General features: G+C 45.0%; 1 protein-coding gene across 1 annotated transcript; it reads right to left on the bottom strand.

The window, feature by feature from the left end:
- Window positions 1-10: 10 nt before the first annotated feature.
- Window positions 11-22,298, bottom strand: col17a1b (collagen, type XVII, alpha 1b). Its single transcript, XM_030106119.1, is given in 56 exon segments — window positions 11-902; window positions 998-1,078; window positions 1,167-1,247; window positions 1,319-1,483; window positions 1,646-1,861; window positions 1,949-2,098; window positions 2,216-2,395; window positions 2,486-2,550; window positions 2,552-2,606; window positions 2,683-2,826; window positions 2,909-3,019; window positions 3,103-3,222; window positions 3,301-3,429; window positions 3,510-3,551; window positions 3,653-3,679; window positions 3,759-3,836; window positions 3,927-3,986; window positions 4,194-4,244; window positions 4,370-4,459; window positions 4,552-4,644; window positions 4,724-4,759; window positions 4,847-4,927; window positions 5,006-5,041; window positions 5,527-5,562; window positions 5,662-5,688; window positions 5,761-5,832; window positions 5,981-6,016; window positions 6,399-6,420; window positions 6,422-6,456; window positions 6,544-6,585; window positions 6,686-6,721; window positions 6,805-6,849; window positions 6,964-6,996; window positions 7,560-7,613; window positions 7,698-7,802; window positions 7,883-7,945; window positions 8,033-8,059; window positions 8,169-8,219; window positions 8,340-8,849; window positions 10,294-10,437; window positions 10,587-10,634; window positions 10,715-10,807; window positions 11,004-11,171; window positions 11,251-11,313; window positions 11,403-11,486; window positions 11,582-12,037; window positions 12,926-13,072; window positions 15,184-15,234; window positions 15,377-15,412; window positions 15,523-15,579; window positions 15,691-15,861; window positions 15,913-16,047; window positions 17,554-17,661; window positions 17,796-17,846; window positions 20,750-20,802; window positions 21,962-22,298. Coding segments are annotated over 55 exon segments (5,193 nt in total). The 5' UTR covers window positions 20,793-20,802; window positions 21,962-22,298; the 3' UTR covers window positions 11-849.
- Between the last annotated feature and the right edge of the window lie 200 nt (window positions 22,299-22,498).

Raw genomic sequence — 22,498 nt, 5'->3', positions numbered from 1 at the left:
ACAACCCGGGAACACTTTATAATTTATTCTTCCAACATGTAAAGGTATAAAGAAAATATATCAAATTCAGTGCGCTTTTACACAAAAATATACAATCCAATCGATCGTGATCATTCGAGTCGCTGCGGTTTCAGTCACACAAACGTGATTCACGTCTCTTCTTTCAATTATACCAACCTTTCAAGTAAGCCATGAACGTTAAAGTGGAAAACCCCCTCCCGTCCTAAAACCATCTGAGACCGAGTCGACAGGATGCAGTGACCTATGCACTTATGGAGCAAAAGGTTTCGGATAATTTGGATCGTGGGAGCAGATACTGTTAACGCCTACATAATCCTCAGTACAAATATAATCCTCAAAAGGCAACAGTTACAAAAAAAACAAAAAACAAACGTACACCAGACACTCAGTGGAACAAAAAAGATGCAAAGTGCAATTTGAAATATCAGCAACTGCTTGTTATTGCTTTAAAAATATATATATTCTCAGATGAGGATGCCCCTGTGGGGGGGAAAAACAAAGTGACGGCAAGCATCTGGCGAAGCAAAGTAAACATTATACACCCATATGTCAAAAACAATGAAAGAAACGGAGGTCTGTGTCCCAAAAACACCGACCAGCAGCTGAATCCTAACCTCTACTAAAGCTTTAAAGACGCTGATGCATTTCATGGCTGCTTTTATTCACTCACACTGACTTTTCTACAAATGGAAACAGCAAAAACCAGCTTTTTTTTTTTTTTGCATTGGTACAGTTATTGACCTACAAAAACAAAAAAAAAAACAAAATAAAGAAGTTGAGGAAAATCTGAAATGAAACGCGACGTGCTCCAGTAGTTTGTCCGACCTTTTAGGCACTGCCGGTGTGGCGGCGATGGCGGCGGCGACTGACCACCGTCTCACCTGCAGCGGAGGGGGAAAAAAACAGCAGCGTCACTTGGTTTGAAGCGTTTAATCATGTTCGATCGAGTCCGACGCCGTGATCTGACGTCTCGTACCTGTGTCCCTCTTCTGCCGGTGTGGAATCTGGACCGTGTACACCCCTGGCAGTCCAGGCAAACCTGGCGGTCCGGAATCGCCTGGAATCGCACAGAAACACACTCAGCTTTGTTCCGTCACGAAAACTCTGCTCGACTTGGCAGCCATTAAAGAATCATGTAAAAGTACCCTTCTCTCCTCTGGGCCCTGGGTAACCTCTTTCTCCCTTTGGTCCGGGGGTCCCGGGGGGGCCGGGAATGGTGCCATAGACTGAGGAAGAGGAGCAGAGGTTAAGAAGAAGACGAGACACGGAATTGTTTCAGAAACCTTGGCTCTCTCACCTCTGAAGAAGTCCACCAGGTCGGCGGTGATGTTGCCGTACGACGCGAAGACGCGGCTGTGACCAGGCACTCCGGGGGGACCGGGGGGTCCGGGCGGACCCTGAATGGCTCGGACGTTGGCCCTCAGAGACCCGTCGCCCACGTAGTCCTGCAGCAGGCCCTGACCTGCACAAGGACGTTCACAAGAGATTTCTTCTTCATTCTGATCCGACTGCGCTGGTAATTTGACACCGGCCTCGTTCCCTAAAACCCCGCCTCCTGAACTGGAGTCGGCCTGGATGGTGCGACTTTTCAAGGTTTTATAGACACGATTTCCTCGGCACTCACTCTTGATGTAGTCTGAGACTTTGGCGGCGACGTTGGAGTAGTCCAGCACGTTGACGTCGATTCCGCCGCGTGAGGAGCTGTAGCGAGGATCGCCCTGAGCATAGCTCTGGCTCTGCGTGTAGCTCTGGATCAAACCCGGCTCGCCGCGATCTCCCTTCGGGCCCATCGGACCCGGAGGCCCCGGAGGTCCGGTGATGGTTCGACGAACGCTGTCGCCTGGAAGGAAAGAGGCAGGAGGATCAGGAGTCCTGTTCGCTGGTTTTCTGGCCGGATGTGATCTCCTGTGGCATGCTGGGAGCTTACTGGTCAGATATTGCTCCAGCTCAGCGCGGATGCTCTCACGAGGGAAGGTTCCGCTGTAGGAAACCGACCCAGAGTAACCGCCGGGTGGACCCTGAGGGCCTGGAGGGCCTTGAGGACCAGGAGGACCAGGAAGACCTCTGAACCCGGAACCTGAAAGTGAGCAGAGACTTCAAGTATTTCTCTGTGGAATGACTAAACAAAAATTAGAAAAACAGTGATGTTTTCAGGGATTTGTTGCAGTGAGACGGGTTCTGGTGGGTGACTCACTCTGCAGGTAGCGCTGGATGTCCTCCATGCTGTAGCCACGCCCTCCCAACCCGTACACGGTGGAGGTGGAGACTCCCGGCGGCCCCTGAGGACCAGGAGGGCCAGGCTGGCCCGGGGTGCCCGGAGGACCAGGGGCGCCTTGCCGTACAGTTGAACTGATCCAGGAGCGGAAGTCTGGATCTGGGTGGATGAAGATGGGAGGAAGATGATGAGCGAGGGAGATCCGGGTCCAGATCGAGCAGATCAAGAGGAGTGTTCTTCTCATCTTACTTCTTATCAGAGCAGAGTAGTCGATGGTGGCGGTGGTGAAGCCGGACCCTCCTGAGACGGCAGGGTCCCGGAGGCCCAGGAGGACCTCGTGGTCCTTGAGGCCCTCTGGCGATTCCTCTGTCTGCAGATAGATCAGGTACCGTGAGTCTGGGTCCAGCCTCTGGACCGGTCCGCCTCGGGGCCGGCGGCACGCTCACCGTTCATGATGTTGAAGACGTAGTTGGCGATCTCCTCCACGGTGTAACTGCCCGAATAGCCCGACAGACCTCCCGACGCCCCCGGTGGTCCCGGAGGTCCCTGTGGTCCAGGCGGTCCCGACAGGTACCTCCTCACGTCGTCTCCTGCAGCAGAGACACCAAGGCTCAGCCTCCTCTCAGTGAGATGACTCTGAAGGTCCCGACTCAGACTCGGACTCGGACTCACTCTGAAGCATGGCGATGAGGCTGCCGACCGAGAAGGATCCAGATGCAGGTCCAGGAGGCCCAGGTGGTCCCGGAGGTCCCTGTACACCTAAATTAAGACCTGAGCCAGAACCTGAAGAGAGGAAGGTCAGTTAGGTTAGATCCAATCTACTAGAATGACCCACCAATGCATTTTAATACAATCAGGATCCTCACGCTGAATGTAAGCGATGATTCGAGTGGAGATGTCGTCGATGGAGCCCGTGAAGCCTCCAGGAATACCCGGAGGCCCGGGCGGACCTGGAGGTCCCTGGAGACCAGCGTTCGTGGCTCTGCCTGCATGAAGCAGAAGCAGAAGGTTAAAACTAGAACGGTGTCTCCGGTGTCGGCCGCAGGCGGCCGGCCGTCACCTACCGATGTATTCAGAGACGTACTGCCGCATCTCAGAGGAGGAGGAGAAGGAGCCCGGCTGGCCAGGCACCCCCGGGGGCCCAGGAGGACCCGGGGGACCGGGAAGTCCCGGTCCACCAGAATAAGTTGAGACTGAAAGATCGAACAGGTTTCATCAGAAGACGCTTCGGACATGTTATTGGTCCCATCTGAGAAGTGAGCGGAGGCCTCACCTCTCTCTGAGCTTCCTGGTCGTCCTGGAGTTCCTGGTTCACCTGAAGCCCCAAAAAACAGATTTGTTTTAAATTGACGCTCATAATCATGTGTGGCGTTTTATAGTAGCTACAAAATGAAAATGGAAAAGTCAGATTCCTACCTTGGTATCCTCTTGGTCCAGGAGAACCTGAAGGAATAAAGGAAATGGTGAGTGAAGAGCAAAGAAACCTAAACAACAGAGTACCGGAGCAGGTCCAGCTGGTCACCTGGTGATCCTTTAAGCCCAGCAGGTCCAGCAGGCCCAGGTGGTCCGGGAGGTCCTGGTGGTCCAGGGTAATAGGATCCTGAAAGAAGAGCAACATGTCGTGTTTCCGAGTCAAAACTAAAGCAGGAAATAGCTGAGGTTCAGGTTCAGGTTCAGGTTCAGACGGTACCAGAGCTGGAGGAAAAGCCCATGTCTCCCTTGTCTCCTTTGGGTCCAGGTCTGCCATAACCTGAAACACCAGAGAGAGGGTCAAGGGTCAAATCATACCAGACCAGACCAGAGAGAGGGTCAAGGGTCAAATCCTAAAATCCAACATACAGCAGCAACGTAACGATGGAGGAGCTGGACGAGCTGAAGCTAATGATCACTACTGGTATCAGTAAAAACAGGTGGGAGACACAGAGGACATATCTGATGGTCCTAAACGCCAACTCACCTGTTGGTCCTGGAGGTCCAGGTGGTCCTGGAGGTCCTTGTCTTGAATCCCCTAAAAGGAAACAGATTTGCTAGAGTGAGAGACGCCAACAGAAGGACAAAGCCTCAAAGAAAACCGATAAAATCAAATGGAAAAAGGAGGTGACGAAATTTAAAGGTTGTTTTAGTCTGACGTACCTGGACGTCCTGGAGGCCCGGGTTGTCCTGGTGGACCGGGTGGCCCAGGCAGCAGTGTGACCCCGGAGCCTCCAGCAGCTCCGTACTGACCTGAAGCAGAGATGAAAGTGAAGAGTTGACAAGTGGAACGTTTGAAGAGATTCTCCCGCTGAGTTTACTATCTGTGAGTAAAAGCTGCTCACTCTGAGTCCTGGTGGAGGAAACACTCTCACTGGTTCTCACTGATACTCCTGCTTCTCCCTGGTCTCCCTTATAGCCTCTGTCGCCTTTAGGACCTTTCAACACAAACAAACAACAGGTGAGGTGACCGTCGAAACAGTAAAGCAACTTTAAACTGAAAGAACGGCAACATACCAGGCTGGCCAGGCAGACCAGCAGGGCCGATCGGACCTGAGCGAGAAAGTCAGGAAAGTCAGATTCACACGATCACATGGTTAAAATCTGTTTCATGCTAAATGTCAAAGATATTCTCCAGACCTGATAATCCTGGAGGACCGGCGGGCCCAGGGGGTCCAGCCGGACCGGGGGGTCCGGGGATCCCGACGGCAGAGGAGCCAGCTGCAACATGAAGGCGAAGTTCAAATCTGTGGTTTCAGACACACGGCGGTCCGTAAAACACGCCTGATGGTTTCATACCTGCATTGATGATTCTTCCAGCCGAACCAGGTTCACCTGAAACAAGTCCAGGTGTGAGATTCATCAGGATTAAATCATCACAGAGTTTATTGTGGATTATTATTACATAAGACGTGGAATCCTTTTTTTTCAATAACTTACAAAACAACTAACTTTTTTTTATCTTATTTCAATTTCTTTTAGCCTCACTGATGTGTTCACTCTTTTTTGGATTTTTCAAATCATTCATCGAGTCAGCACTCAAACAATTAGAAAAAATTGTAAGAAAAAAAACAAGACTTTTAAAAGTTCCCATTAAAAACAACTGATGAAAAACGCAGAAATTCCAAATAGCTGTACTGAAGGTGCTACGCTGACTGAACACTGCCATCTAACGCACAAAGGAAGAACTACATCAACTGAACTGTGGCTAAATGCCTAAATGCTTGTTTATTAATAAAATAGCCAGATATGGATTTTATTTCAAATTCAGTTACTCACAGCACTAAAATGTCAGAGTCTAGATAAAGAGACAGTCGTACCTTTGGCGCCAGGTCTTCCTGGATTTCCTGCGATACCTAAAAATAAAAAAAAAATCAATACATCATCATTGAGTTACACATTAATAGATGAAGTTATTAACTTTAACATGTATTTCTTCATGGTCTGAATCATACCTGGTGGTCCTTGAAGCCCAGGAGTTCCTACAGATAAAAACATATTATGAACTCATATTCAATCAGCTGAAGCTAAATGTTTCATAGACGCGACGTTACCTGGAATCCCAGAATCTCCAGGAGGCCCGATAGGACCTCTGAGTCCCGGAGGCCCAGCAGGACCCGGGTCGCCTGAGGAGACACAAATTAAAGCAGGATCTGTGTTCAGAAATGTGTAATTCCAAACAAGTTTGTAATTCAGCATTATTTTTTTTAAAAATCTGTAATCATACTGAATCTATTACATTTACTCTACTTGTGCTTAGACTTAAGTATTCACCTCTTGATCCTTTAACTCCGTCCACTCCAGGCGGTCCTGATGGCGAAAAGAGGATAAAGATGTTATCATAAAAGCAACATTTCTTAAAATGCTACAATGTAACTTTATGTTATCAACAAAAATTTAAAAAAAAGATTATAAATTGAATTTTGGCAGAAAAGTGAGGCAGTATACAGATGAGGCTTTCAAAGCAGAGATGATGCAACGCAAATGATTGAAGAAAACATATAAAACACGTATAATAACAAAAAATAAATGTGAATAGTTGGATATTTGGATTAGTATATATTAGTTGGAGCATTTGTCATCTGTCATAGTAGAGCGGCAAATCTGAACAGAAACCAGTGAAGACTGCAGGAAAGTTTTTTATTTCTGCGTCATGATTCATATAATTTATGTTTTAAAGCTTTTGACTCACCCATTGATCCTTTTGATCCCTTTCTCTCCAGCTGAACCCTGCAACCCAGGTAACCCAGCTTCCCCTGAGGAGAGACACAGCTGGATTAAAACCTGTTTAAAATCTGATGTGATTTTAACAAACAGAGTTATGCACTGAAAGCCACGCTCACCTTGCAGACCTCTGAGACCTCTGTCACCAGAGTCACCTAACATGCACAAAAAAAAAAAAAAAAAAAAAAAAAAAATGGTTAAAAACATTTCCTGACTCCACATGTCTGTAGAAACCTGAAGAGAGTCAGAACAAACCTTTAGGTCCAGATGATCCATCACGTCCTCGTTCCCCTGCAGAGGGACAGGCGTGTTGGTGAGACGCCTCGACAAAGTGAAACACATTTGGCGGGAAATGAAGTTTGAATGTCGCTCACCTTTAGGCCCAGGTGGTCCTGCTTCCCCACGGAAACCCTGAGGACCTGAAAACCATCACAAAGGAACCGAATGAAAGCACAGCTCAGGCTTTCTTTTCTTTTCTTTACTTTTTTTTTCTTTTTAAACAGCATCTTAACTAATGAATGAGACAAACTAACCTGGAGGTCCAGAAAGTCCAAATCCTGATTCACCTGAAGCAAAAACACACATAATCACACATCACAGCAGAACTGGAAAACCTTCATATTCAGGTGAAGTAACTAAATTAAATAAAACAGAAATCAACCAGAAAATCAGGCTATTTATAAAAGTGTTGGACTATATTTACTGTCTTTGTGTTGTTTACATGTTTACCAACTGATACAACAGTGAATCGGTGGATTACTGCAGCAGTGATATGAGCTTTTTTTAAAAGCATGTTCAGATTTGGGGCTTTTTGAGACCTGTTGAATATAAATCTACTCTATGCTGCCACCTGGCGGTCTCTCCAGGACTTGCACCATGAGGAAGGAATTCACAAGTTTATTTACGTGTAAAAGAAGACAGTGAAACAGGAATGTAGGTGTTTTTTTCTTGACATTTTGTCAAAGAAGTTAGATAATATGAGGTGTTTCACAACAGACAAATGAAAAAACTGAATGAGAACACAACAGAAAAGATAGTATGAATGACTGGTGCACGCCAAAAAAACAAAGGGCCGGTGGGGTCTTGAGTTGAACGGGTATGTCTACGTGAAGGAGTTTCGTGTTTTCACCTTTCGGTCCGGGGCTGCCCACAGGTCCAGGAACACCGGGATCTCCTGGAGCTCCTGAACATGACAAACATCAAGCAAACCGTTTCTGAGGAGCCGTTTTTCTCCACGCCGTGTTGACGCCGTGGGTGTGAGCCGTACCTCTGTCACCCTTCATTCCAATTCCTGGAAGTCCCGGCTCGCCTCTGGGGCCGGTCGGGCCCTCACGACCCCGCAAGCCCTGCTGCCCCTCCAGTCCATGATCGCCTGTTTAGAAAGTTTACAACCTCAGTTACTCTAAAATCATCCGAACAGGAACATTATTTGCGGCGAGGCCCTGAACAAACCTGTGTTTCCTTTCTGTCCTTTGGGCCCCTCGGGGCCAGTGTGTCCAATCACACCAGGAGGACCTGGAAACAGGCGTCACAGTCAGAGAAACCACTCAGATGACTGAAATACTGGCGATGCATGAAGGTAAATCTGTTTTTATTCCTCACCTGGAGGTCCAGGGTAACCTGCATCACCTGGAAATATGAAAAGACGTTTGATCATGAGGTTAAAACCAAGAGATGAGACTAATTCAATCCGCAGATTCTGATTAGATTCCACAGAATCAGTGATTTTGAACGTCACCTTTGGGTCCCGGCTGTCCTCTCTCGTACTGCACAGTGGACGTCAGCAAAGCTGAGACCGAAAACGACAGTTCAGTGAAGTTCTGTGAACACACGAGTGTACCCGTGTGTGTGTGTGTGTGTGTGTGTGTGTGTGTGTGTGTGTGTGTGTGTGTGTGTGTGCATACACTACCTCTGAATGCCTGCGACTGCATTTCGGACCTCAGCATGTTCTGGATGGCCATCTGCAGATAAGCTGCGTCTATATACGATCCTCCGCCGCTCACGCCCGTCCCGACGACGGTGCCACTGCCAGACGTGGCGCCACCGGCTCCGCCTGCAGAACTGCCGACGGTTCCAGCTCGGGCAGCAGTACCAGCTCCCGCCACTGCTCCGCCACCTCCAGCAGACCCGGCACCGCCGCTGAGTCCTACGTCGACTTGGTTGGTTCCAGCAGCGCCTCCGCCGCCGCCAGCACCAACAGCGACACCGACTCGTGTCGTAGACCCGCCGCCGCCGCTGCTGCCAGCTCCACCACCCAGCAGTATCGTGTTGTCAACGCCGCCGCCTGCTCCAGCTCCAGCGGCGCCGTTCAGGTAGATGTCGTTCTTGGTACCGGAGAATTTACTGGTTCTCGCCGATGTGACGGCGGACTCAGATTCCAGAGCCGCCACACGGTTCTTCAGCTTCCTCACATCCTCAGCTGGGAAACACCAAAACACAACGTTAGGATTATTTCAGCTGCAGATATTCATCAGTACGGTGAACCTGAGTTGGCTTGAACACTCTCTTCCCAAATCCTCCAAAAAGAGGAGCAGGAGAAGTTTGATTAATAGTAAAATCTGCACTTTGTCGCCGCTGCGGTCAGGAGTTGAACGACACACAGCCTCGGCCCGCCTGTTGATTCACTGGCGGCCATTAAAAGCCGAGCGCTCCTCACATCTGGGGCATTGAGCTGGAAACCCTCCCCTCGCTACGGGCCTTTTTTAGTCTTGTTTTGGAGCTGTGAAGCCGCTCTGCAGGTCATCTTCACCGTTTTACTACAGCTAAAGCAACAACCAACTGAAGAAAAAAAAAAATCTGTTCAGAGCAGTTTTCAGATTCTAGTGATCCCTGTCAAATGTTACTGCTGCTTCAGCCTGAAAATAAAAACCTGGGGAGTATAAAAACAGCCACCCGCTGCTTGTTTTCCAGCTTCTACATGGTTCAACAGACATTTATTACATTTACTGTACGATAACTTCAATATCAAAGCAACCTGAGATTTTAAGTGTTCGGACTGATGAAAATAAAGATCTGTGTTCGTGGTAACGCAGCTTTCAGCTGGAAAAACACGTGAATGTTTAGTCACTAAATATCCCCCACATCCTCACAGCATCCCTGTGGTTCAGTCTGAAAACATCAGGCCCCATATACATTGTTTTTCCAACCATCTTCAATATCCCTCATAAGCTTATTTATGGATGTAAAAAGTAATACATTTATTACATATAAGACACTTCTGTATTTGAGGATGTAACAGATACATATAAATATGTTATTTTACAGTATGCATTTCCAAATTCTATATTCTGTTGTACTATATACAGTCCATGTACATCACAGGACAAATACGTTCTTATCTTATCTTTAACATATTAAGTGTCGCACAAATAAATTTAAACAAAAACCATCACCGGCTGAACTCTGTGAACTTTCTCTCCTCACTGATAAAGACTGATAAACTCTGTCCGTCCTTCAGGCTCACATTCAGTTATAAATAGACTTTGTACAGACGGTAAATGTTTTTTTTTCCCACCCTCTTATCATCACACCTTTACCAAGATAAATCCCCAACTTTCCTGCTGCGGGCAAAACCGACTGAGCCTGATCTCATCAAGCAACAATTTCCAAAGCTGCCCTGTGAACAATGAATGCCAGATTTTATGGGAGCGGGGGAGTAAACCAGGGATCAGATTTCCAGGGAGAAGCGTGAGTTTACTGTCTCATAGCGCTGCGAAATAACACTCACTTGCTTGTAAAAAGTGAAAAACTTGATTTAATGGCTCCAAAACAAGCTCAGGCAGAGCAGATGTACTGACTCACAACGCCTGGGCTTTTTTTATTTGTCTATATTGGGATGAAGCGTTAAATGCATTCGGCCTTACCCAGAGCGATGAGGCCGAACAGCAGTCCGAGCAGGAGCAGGGAGAGCAGGAGCAGACCCAGCAGCCACTTCCACCAGGAGCAGCAGGAGTCCGAGCAGCAGCAGAATCCTCCGCCTCCGAATATGCCGCTGTCCCGGTGAATCTCTGGAAACATTCAGTTATCGTCAGCATCAGAGAATCTGATTTTTACTGAAAAATTGCCCAAAAAAAAAAAAGTCAAGCTGAAGCAGAGAAATGCAAAAGAAACAAGGTTTTGGATAGATTTTTGTTAAGTTAAAAAAGAAATGAGCTACCTGCATAGGTGGCTTTGTCTTTCATGACAACACCAGACCCAGACCCGTCTGTAAAAAGAAAGACATGGCTGTCACAGGTTTGCTTCCAGGTCCAGAGAGACGTGAGGACGCCTCGGACGGATGCTCACATTGAAAGTTGCCCGTCTCTGCCTTCAGCGGAACCGTCTCGCTGTAGCTGGAAATCAGCTTCTCCTTCTTTATGGAATCTCCTGAAAGCGACCCTGAAATGGAGAAATGTAATTGCCTTATCAGTATTTCTTCTGTTTATTTTTTTCCAATTGAGTTAATATTAAACACAAATAATGCTTTAACTAGTGGTTCTCACTTCTATAGGAAGATTTGGGTTAAATCTGTTAAACACAGTCAATCAGGATGAGAGGACTGAACAGAAAACAGAAGCATCTTTCATGGCCTCACCTCCTCCTCCTACATGAACGCTGCTGCTGCTGGTGAACTGCTTCCCGCTGTCTTTGGCCAGAATGAGCATTTCTGTCTCCTGGCCCTTCTTTCCTGAGACGTTCTCCTTATCACAGAGGGAGAACTTGTAGTCTCTCTTGAAGGAATCCTCAGACTGAGTTCTTGTGGCTGGAATTAAAAGTCAGTCAGTAACTGTTCAGGTTGACTCTTCAGAAGAAAGTCTGGTTTGGAGGAGCCGCAGGTTCACCTGTGGAGACCCCGGTGCCGATGACCGCGCCGCCGTTGGACACGTTCTTCTGGACGCCGTATCCTAACAAATAAACGGCGACGATGGTGAATTTCGGTGCTGAGCGAGCAGAAAGTATTGGATGCTGTGACGGTGAAGACGTGCTGCCGTACCTGCGAGGTTGGCGCTGACGTTGGCTCCGCTGGTGGTGAGCACACTGCCGGATGTCGGCGCCAGGTTGTTCTGAAAGCCGTAAACTGGAAACGGAAACCGACAAGCGCATGATGAAGCTACTGTGGAATAAGATCCACACAACGAAAAGTCAAGAAACTTCATGTATGTTGGGTCTGACCTGACAGCGAGGAGGGCGAGGTGGGGGTGAGCGGCAGGGTGCCCCCGGATATGTTGTTGGTCTGGTAGGTGTAGGTGTTGGTGCTGCCGGAGATCACGGTGGTGGAGCCGGCGGGCAGCGTGGTGGTGGACCAGGAGAAGGTCGGGACGGCGGAGTCCAGCGTGTCGTACCCCCCCGACCGCACCGTGGTCGTCTCATAGCGGGTCGACTTCACGCCCGTGTCAAACGGCCCCGACTTAACCCCGACGTCGAACTGTCCCGACTTGAGGCCGCCGTCGTACTGGCTGGACTTGACACCGGAGTCGTAGTGGCTGGATTTCACCGTGATGTCGTACTGGCCTGATTTCACACCGGTGTCCAGCTGCCCGGTGGTCAGAGCGGTGTCATACAGGCCGGACAGGTCGATAGTGTTGAACCCTCCGGACCTCACACCAGAACCGTACGCAGAGGAAATCTCTGGAAAGAACAAACAGAAGAACAAGCATTCAGTGGTTTTCCCCCACTGGCTCTGGGATTGGAAACAGCAAACTCCTGATCATGAGCTTGTTTAATTTTTACTCAATCACTGCATCACAAGATGAAAACAATTGAAGTATTTCCAAAGGAACAAAGTATCTCTCTGCAACAACTGCAATGATACAAAATACAACCTCAGTCATTATAAAAAAAAAAAGTCTTCCTTTATTAATAATAATAATTTTGTCCAACAGGATTTTACTGTTTCTGATTTCTTCATTCCTTTAATCACTTTACTCTTTATTCAAAAATTTCTTAATTTCATTTTTATTAAAGCTGGGTTTCATTGTTCTGTGTTAGTCCCTAAATATATACTTAAATATATATGAACACTACTTCAGGATCCTTCTGTCCTGGAAAGCTGTAAAAACATGCCTGATTGTTCATATTGCAAGAACTCTGATGTATAATGTAATTGCAACACTACGAACGTTTTTAGAACTTGTTTTTAATTTCTGAAATAATTACTAGAGTTAAAAAAAACACTTACATCACGACCAGATGGATACCAGATTTCTGCATTATTTTTAACAATGAATTCATGAATACTTCCACAATGAACACACAGGTTCCTTCACCGTCTGCTTGATAATAAACTGAGGTCATGTTCCGCCGCAGATTGTGGCGATATTGTGGCTGACATTCTCAGAATAGCACTGAACTCTCCTCAAGTTCCTGAAGCCTCCTCTATTATTAGCCCGCCTCTGTCTGAAGAACTTCCAGACAACCAGATGCTCAGCAGCAGCAGCTGTACGAGAAGAGGTCGCCCCCCCAAATCATCGGGGACCAGACAGAGTATCTGCAGAACGAGTCCTGGTAATGGTATACCTGACTGAGAGGCCACGGACACCGTCCGGGTCTCCACGCTGGCTTTTTTCGGGACGGGCAGAGTGACGGAGGCGCTGGAGGAGCGGGTGGGGCTGACGCTGTTGGAGCGGCCCTTCAGCAGCTTCTTCACGTCGTCCAGCTCCGTCCCTGCAGAGCAACAATACCCAGTCAGTCAGTCGCAGTAGAGTGAGAAGTGTTGCAGGATTCCTTTTGTTTTGTGTGAAATCAGTGAAAATTAGATTGAATTTTTTGACTTTTTTTTTTTTTTTTACTTTTTCCCTTTCATGGATTTTCTCCACGGAAAGCCAGTACACATGGGGTACTAAAAGGTGTCTTTTAAATGAATAATGTCAATGATTTTTTTTAATGTTTGAGAAAACAGGAAAACAGCCAGTAAATTAATTAATCACTTGTTAGTCAGCTGAATGGACCAATACTAAATTTGTTGTTTAGTCAGGTGATTGTCGAGGTGAGGATCTTCAGTAACACAATTAATAAATACACCTATTTAATACATTAATATGGTAAAATAAATGCAATACGTCTGAATTAATATCACAATTTACCAGAGCCAAAAGGTAATATGATAATAACTGCAATCTGATAAGTTAATTAGCTTTAAAAAAAAAAGTTATTTTTCTTTTTTGCTTACTATGCTTATGTGTTTATATGTAACCGAGTTTAGCAAAGGCTGTTTGATAATATTTTTGAGGAAGGAATTAATGAACACAATGCACCTCAATCTTTTACTGAGTTGCCTAAAACATAACGTTGGTGTTTGTAGTAAAAGCCCAGTCTGGCTTTTCTTATATCTGTCATACAGATGTTTCTCTTTGGAATGTGCTTTCTTCTTGCATTCCCCTCTTCTCTGATACACACAAGGTCAATCCTGCACTTGTTAGATAATCGCACCACCTTTATTGCATATTCTGTGCAACTATAGCATGAATTTATGCAGATGACATGCTGCTGTATGTCCCACTGAATCCACCGGGACAGCGGGCTGCGAGGAGCTCTGCAGCAATCTGGTTGCACAGTCCTGTTTTAATCAACTTAATTTCTCAGTTCTGCTGAGTTCGAAAAGGTAATTCATGCTTTCATATCCTCCACATTAGATGACTGCAATTCCTTCACTCTGGTACCAGAAAGCATCGAAAGACTACATATTTTAACTCCTTATGGGTTTGATCACAATCCGCTAGTTGTGTGATCAAACTGTTTTTCAGTTAATCTGTGTTTTATATGATTTCTGACATCATATTTTTAAATTATTCTAAGTTCCTTCTGTTCCTTGCTTTCCTTTTATTGTCAAGCACTTTGTTTATTTTTAGGGATTGATTCAGGACAGTAGGACAAGATGCTCCAGGACAGTATGTCTGTGGTCAAAGAGCATCTGTTTTTAACACGCAAAGCATTTTGTGGTACATTTATTACATGACAAGTGCTCCTAAATAAAGGCTGATTGATTGTGAAGCTTGCCAGGTGTTTTACTTATGCAGTACAGACCTAATTAGATATATGTATAAATGTATCTGAAATTGTGCCAAACTAGCTCTTGTAAAGTTGTTCTTATTGTTTGAAAGGTAGAATAAAGAAGGAAGTACTTTCGAAAGTTTAACTTTTCTTTTGAAAACATTCGCTCTAACAATGGTTTTCCTTCAACTTTGATAAAAAGCACAGCAGGGTAATCGGACACCCAGCAGAGGGCATTTAAGGTTTCTCTGTAAAAAAGAAAAAAAAGTGCATTGTATAACAGCAGTGAAAGACTTGAATCAGCAGGGGGAGTGGTGAGCATCTGCCCCTTTCTGGATTTCCTCTGTTTTGTTCCAAAGCTGCAAACAGTGACTCATGTGTGCCATCGCCGCTGCCACAGAAATCCGCTCCCTGACTTCTTCCCCACACGGCCGCCATGCCAACAGACGCATTGTTTCGCCGTCGGCCCCTCTCTCTGTCTCTCTCTCTCTCTCTCTCTCTCCTTTTTTGCTGATGTGAATCTTCTGTTAGGGGGAACTAAACTGCACATGTGTTCATAATCGAAATTTCACGGACATAAATAAACCTGGATGTGAGAAGTGGAATGTGAATTCGTGAAGAACACGGGGCCAAGTCATCTGACGGCAGTAAAAACCTTCCACCGTCCACGTGCTTCTTCCAGTGAGCACGATCCAAAATGAGGGGGAAAAAAAAAAAAAAATACAATCTTTGGTGGCTTTATGAGCAATTGCATAACTACAGCAAATGGTCTAAAGTGGCCTTACATCTGGAGGCGGTAGGGGAGGCGCTCTGTAATCTGGCTCTGATCTCGCTCTCTGGAAGAGATCACAAGACACAAAGACACACAGGAATCCTGATTTAATAATGAAAAGAAAAATCCAAAACATGAGCCAAGACATTTTACAGTCAGATGGTGCAGAAACAAGGGATAAAGTAGCCGGAGAAAGTATTGAATACCTCTGCTTTCGCTCCTCCCTCTGGTGGCGCCGGAGCCTGAGAGGAAAGCAGAGAAAAAGGGGAAAAGGAAGGCATAAATACACAAAGACATGAAGCCTTCACGCTGGGAGAAAGTGTCGCCCTGTTCAGCTGTCACTCTCACTTACAATAGTTTCCATAATCTTTGCGTGTGAATTCGGGGGACGAATTTGCACTGGAGCTTCCTGCAAAGCACATGTATAAACAGCAGCGTGAGCGGAGCCAGCCTCCTTCACCTTTCCGAGCTGCTGGCCGGGCTCAGACCGCCGGGGCCGGGTATATTAATAGGAACGCACCGTCATAGCCTCCCGAGCGGCTGGACACGATCTTCCTCTCCCGGAACCCTGGCGACAGACCCCCCGATGAGCTGGCAGTCGGCACTCTCCTGGCGCCGCCGGACGAGCTGGTCCTGACCTTTGACACCGAGCTCACCATGTAACTCCCACCACCTCCTCCTCCTCCTCCACCTGCTCCGATACGTCCTCCTCCTCCTCCTCCTCCTCCTCCTCCTCCTGCACGCCCTCCACCTCCGCTGCCATATCCGTCTCCATCCAGGTAGCTCCCCCCTCCCTCGCCTCCACCTGAGGAGTCTCCTCCTCCGAAGAAGATCCCGGACGAGGAGCTGTAGCTTCCAGGGTTCAGCCCCACAGAGGCTGCAGATCAGGGATCAGATCAGCAGGTTATTTTTTGACTTCTGAAACTAAACCACTTCCAGGATTATGTCACATGAAAGCGATCTCTAAACAGACATGAAAACCTTCACTCAGTGTAGCCGCTTTTAATTTACATCCATGTTTCCCACTTCATACTCATCGATAATTCATGTCAGATTGAAATAGCATATTGAACAGTAGTATGACTCATGTTGTAAATCTTAAATTTTGGCTGTAATATCTAATTGTATCCATGACATCTGATATCATGAACTATCTTTATTTGATCTGTATATCTTACAATGTGCGCGCATATTATTTTACATTGCAGATTCATATTCTACATTGTGTACTAAATCCCTTATATTGATTATATACTGTTTTATATTGTGCATTATTACTTGGGACATGTTTTCTTGCTATCGCCTCTTCACATAATATAATCAATTTAATTGTTTTACACAAAACAAGTAAATTTCATGAGCATGTTTTATTCGACAGGTACATTTATTGACTCACTAAATACATTGTTTTGTTAGAAATGCTAGAAGATCACTATGCACTGTATACTCGTTCAATTTTACGCTCAAAATCCATTTATTTCAAGTAGCAAAGTCACGATAAACACAAATGTGAGCAAAAAAAAAAAAATCTCTATTTAGTCCAAACAAATCAAACTTCTTAACTGTAACTTATTCCAAATATGTTTTTTGATCTGTAGTTACAGTTTTGAAATATTTGTCAAGGAGTTACTTATAAGGGGAAAAAAGGGAAGTAGAAAAAAAATCCCCTTTTCTCCAGACATCTTCATTAAGTGATCAAGTGAGTCATGCTTATAAAGGATTTTTTTTTCCATATTATGAAACAGGAATGACTTTTTTTTTTTTAACTTTACTCTTACAAAACACATTGTTTGTGTGTTTCTTGTTGTTCTCTGTCAAATCTACTGAATATACTTTGAATCGCTTTTCCAGTCACATTTTTCAAAAAACTGTTAAAAGCTGCCAACTTTGGCTTTTTATGGCCTGATTTTATTTGTAGTTACTGAAGAAATATGTGGGCGACGGTGAATTAACTGTAGTTTTATCATCAATTTTACTGTCCCTAATATAAGTGAGGAATAAAAGCATGTTACGGGAGAAGAGTGGGAGGAAAACTGCACCTCATAAAAAGGAAAGAACTTCATGTTTGTATTAAAGATCAGCTCTTTTACAACCTCAGGAGTGCAATTCCAAAAAAAGAAAACTCCCTAACAGTGATGACGGCAGAGAGTGTGATAACTCTGTGTGAGGTACTTTTCCTCTAAAAGCTCTTTTTAATGCAGGAATTGAATGTCTGGCAGTACTTCTGCATTCGAATTGGATTCTCAAAAACGCCAGAGACGCACAAAGGCTGATTTCTGACGGCTAAGAATATCACATTTCAAAACTTTGTCCTCAGACGGACGCACAACTTCCTAATTTCTGGCGGAGGAGGGGCGGAGGAGGGGCGGAAAGCTGCGCTCACATGAAGAGAAGTAGGTTCCACTGCTGTTCTGGGTTAAGACATTCTTCTCCAAGCCCAGCCCTCCAGCACTGCTGGACATATTCCTGTGATTTGATCCGCTGGTTCCCTCTGGCAACGAGAAGACACACGGCAAAACACGGAGAGGCTGTTACTCATCAAGCAGCGCCATTGGCCGGCTATAATTACTGCATTATGCCGCGAGTTCGCAGACAATGATTGAGGCGATTGAGGAGGAGACTCACTCGGCGGGAGAGAAGTCAGTCTGGTGGTGGAGCTGAAAGTTTCAGTCACGACTGATGAGAAGAGAGATGATTAGTACCGCTTTGCACTCAAGTTCATTCATGCATCAACCTGTGTTATTTCAGCAAACTTCCATTTATTTGATCCCTCCCGATCCAGACTAGACTGACATCCAACATGCCCAGATCTGAGTTTGTTTCACGGACTCAGCGTCTCCTTTGCGAAAGGGATTATCTGCATTAAGTTACTGTTTAATTAGAACAAAATGAAAAACTACTACTTTTTTTTGTGAAACCATATACACATTGGGTTTCCCAATGTGTATATAGTATCTATCTTGATCTGAACACACAGTTTATTTCTATTTATAATACTTTAGTTCAACTTTTTTTGACATTAACTGTACATTTCAAAGAAAAATTTGATTTTTTTTTAAGAATTTGTATCTTCTGATAAACAAATGCAACTTGTAATTTCACATTTCCAATATTTCAGAATCATTTTTAACCATGAATAACAGTAGCAAGAAAATTCTCCAAGTAACTGCCTAAATCCCTGTTCTTATCCAAGTCTTTCATTTGATTTATTACACATGAAAAACTATTACTAAATCCTCCATTTATGAGTCAAAACACTTACAAAAGCAATAAAAAACTGTATATAAACTAAACTATCCACCAGTAGATCAAGTATCTGACTAGTCAGTCTTTTCTGGGGAATATTTCACTTGATTTTTAATGGAATAAACTTATTTTGCTTCAATCATCCATACAATTAAATGAACCTTTGAGCTTTGTCACATTTCTAATATCTTTATTACAAGTTCACTCCTAATGTTGAATTTACTCTTAAAAATGTGAATCAAAATCAGATCTCTCAGGTCCCTGTCTGTCCCTTATGATAAGTTATAAGTAAATCAATCTGAAAACTGCTCACATGGAGTTTGTTTACCTGGCAGGGTGGTTTTATTATTACTAATGACATGCTTTTACCACCAGGAGGCCTTTTTGCTTTCCAGCCACAACCTTTCATGTTTTACTGGCTTCAACTCCAGATTTGAATTTTCTTTTTTCTTTTTTTCATTTCCATGCTGCCTGCTCTCTTATATCCTCCTCCTCCTCTTCCTCCTCCTCCTTCTTGTCCTTCCTCTCACTAATACCAAAGTACTTAACCGATCACCACTTTAACCGCAGTTTGTTCAGTGACCGAAAAAAAAAACAAAAAAACCAAACAAACATCCCTCGAAGTCCTCTTTTCTCCTGCGTCTCCTCTCTACACTCTTTGAAGAGCTTGAAAAGTGCAAAATAAGTAAAGTTCACTTCTTATGTGGAGGACTCATAAAACAGAGAGGAAGAGGCGGATTACACGTTTCTCTTTAGTCCAAGCCAAACATATAATCAGGCGTTGCTCGACCTCCCCATCCTGTGTCAGGAGCTGCGGAGCAAAGATGAGCTGTGCCTTAACGCTCAGCTGTGACTATCTTGAGGAAAACCCCCGAGGATGACTTACACCCTGAGAAATGGAAAGTGAGACAGCGAAGGCATGCCATTAGTGATAATAAGACCCCAGAAAAGACAGACAAAACCACCACCGCCACCAAGGTAAAGTCTCTAAAGGAACCTATTTAAAACTGTGCTGGCAAACTGAGCCTTTAAACGCTCAACACCAATCTGTCATTATGCCGTCCAATGAGAAATCAGAATTCTGCTCCCGTCGTCACATTAAAGTCAAGGAGACGGAAAATGAGTCTGCTGAGGTCTTTTGAGAGGCTCTGCCTAAATGAAGGTAAAAATTCACCGGAGATGCACCAAAGACATTCAAATGAAACTCAAACTCTCTGCAAACCTGTTCAAGTGGTATAAAGTCATTCCATGTTTTCAACAAATATTCAGTGAAACGTTGTGAATGAAAACGAGCTCGTCCTCAAACTGAAAACAGCAGCAGCGGTCGACTCTTGGCGGGTTTCAAAATGAGGGAAGTTTACCTTTAGTGGACACACGAATCAGGGAAAATGCAATTCAGACACGTCTTTAACTGAGTACGAGAGTGGGATAGGCAGTGTAGGAAGGTCAAACGAGGCTCAAACCGAAAATGAGGAGACAGCTGATGCACGTGGAAAAATATAGTTGATTTAATTCATGTCTTGTGCATAACGTAGTTTATAGAGCTCATTGTTTTCTCAAAACCCACAATGTTTTCCTCAAGATTTCATATTTAACTTCCAACACTTACACAACTATGCATCTTTTCCAATACATTACCATTTCATAGGCCTAAATAAGCAATGTATTAGGTTTTATTAGTTATCTTACAAATACAACTTATCGAAAGGCCCAATATGTTATATATTAAATCATTTCCTACTGGTCTAATCGACAGAATTTCAAGAAACAGCAATCATAATGTCATTTTAAAGACGTTAATGTACTGTGCTGCGGGGTAAAGCTGAACGAATTATCCTAAGTCGGCCCTCTTTGTAATTCCACTTCGTACCAACAGATGGTGCAGTGAGCCGCCAGTTTCACCCAGATCCCATCATGTCACATGCTGGTGATGCCAAACAAAGCCAAACGTTTTTGAGCAGGATGGAGGGCGGTTTGGACACGACCGTGACTCAGTGCTGCGCAGAAGTGGAATCACATAAATCTTACAAGTTTTATTTACAACTTATGCAAGCTGTGACCTTTTAATCAGAAAAAAAAATCTATTTGGTAGTCCTCAGTGCTGAAACCCGACCGACCTTTTCTGCAGGAGCCATCTGCTTATGATTGTAACACGATGACAAAAAGATCCCACACGGCTGTCGCTGGGACTCACGCACAGTCGCATGGTGGATTTTGTCACTTAGAGGACGCCGCACGAACTCTTAGATGTTTTGGAAAGGATTACCAAACTGGTTTGTTTTCAGCATGAGGACGGCTCAACAAAACATGAGGAAGAAAGTCAGAAATCTCACCCTTTTCCTCTGAGAAGTCCATGAGCCTTGTTAACTCGTCCATCCCATCTTATCTGGTGAGACGATGATAAAATATTGACCACAGTCATGCACATCCAGCTGTTTATCCCTTATTGGTGGTAAAAAGGGGGATTTCAGCAAACGTTTTATGGGACAAGGGTAAGAAGACATGGAAGGAATGATTTGGGTTAAAGATCAATCCTCTTGTTTAGTTCATTATTTAAAATTAATTCCCACTGAAGATGGGAAAACTGTCCTCTCATCAGTCTTGTGATCATCTTTTATGAAACCACAACTTCGTGCTGTAATGGAAAACAGTTTTCTGTTTGGGCAGCCTGCATCTGACGGCCTGAATAGGCAACAGACCCCAGGCGAGTCGCGTAAACACAACACGTCCAGGTCACTTTCCAGACACGATCGGTTCTCATGTGCCTCAGAAAAACTTCAGACTGGTCTACAGTCTTCAGTAAACTTTGCATTTACTTTTCTGCACCTTTCAAGACCAAACTAACAAAAGAACAAAAGATGGGCAAAGGAACACTGTGCTCAGCCCTGAAAGACCATCCGCTCGCCACACCCTACAGTCCCTACCTGTGCATGAGCTTATTCTACAGCACACTCACATTTAACACCACTTTAAAATACAAAGCAGAGTTTGCCATATCATCATTTCTATCAGTTCAAGTGTGCAAAGCACAAAATATTTGACTTCTTTACATTGGGGTGCATTGAAAATCAATATTTCCCAGTGCATTCCTGACTTCTTAACATCTCATTAGAGCTATAAAACTTTTATTTGCATGTCAAATCCTGTAACTGATATCAACACCAAACATTGAAGGCTGAAAAAACCCTTGAAGAGAGTGCAAGGCCAGTGTAGTATATTTAGACGGATGTAAATAGCGCAGTAAAAGTGGGTGTAAAACTATCCTGAGGTGACTATACCAGAAAAATGATCCCAAATACACCCACGCACTTAACAAGCCCACTGTCGGGACTTATAGGATAAAGAGGACTTAAAGAAATTCCTATATAAAAGAGGGTTAAAAAAAAAAAAAAAAGCTTGACAGCCCATCACCAAACTCCAAGAGCGCAGCAGTTAGCGCAGAGATGCAAGCAGCCAGATGGGAATAAACATCCAGCATAAACAACTTTAAGAAAAAAAAAGTCTCCAGGTGATTCCAGTGCAGTGTGTGTTATTAAAATCCATACCTTGAGTCGACAGTGAGCCAGGCAGTCCTCTCAGGATGGTCCGCGTTTAAAGTGGGGCTGCCGCTCCGTGCGGGGATGTTCTTCAACTCCTGCGTCCTTTTGTGCGCTTTTCACTCAACTTCAGCAGACAAGTCCAAACAGAGAGGCCCGGGCACCGCTCCCAGCCGCGCCCATCGGCGCTCCGCAGCTTTGGCAGGCAGGTGTAGCAGACGGCACGAACCGAAAACGCAAGGCTTTGGAGAAGGAAAACAGCGCCGGAGGGATCCAATTAAAGCGGCGGTCCTGCGCGCCGGAGTCGAGGGCGAAACAGAAAAGTGATGCGCTCCCGCTGCCCGCCGCCTCCACTCACTGCTTTCAGTCTTAAAAAAAAAAAAAGAAAAGAAAAGTTGAGGGAGGAGGTGGGATAGGAAAGGAGTGTGTTTAAGGAGGTGGGATTTCTTCCTCTCTGTCTTTCCTACAGGGGGCTGCAGCCATTTCAGGCTCCGTTGATCTTTTGTGCGCAGAAGTCAATCCTGCTGCAGCTGGAATACATCTGGA

This window comes from Salarias fasciatus, chromosome 13, assembly GCF_902148845.1.
Source record: "Salarias fasciatus chromosome 13, fSalaFa1.1, whole genome shotgun sequence".
In the NCBI taxonomy this organism is placed as follows: domain Eukaryota; kingdom Metazoa; phylum Chordata; class Actinopteri; order Blenniiformes; family Blenniidae; genus Salarias; species Salarias fasciatus.
Note: the sequence above shows the minus strand (reverse complement) of the source record. Positions and strands in the feature narration are given on the sequence as shown.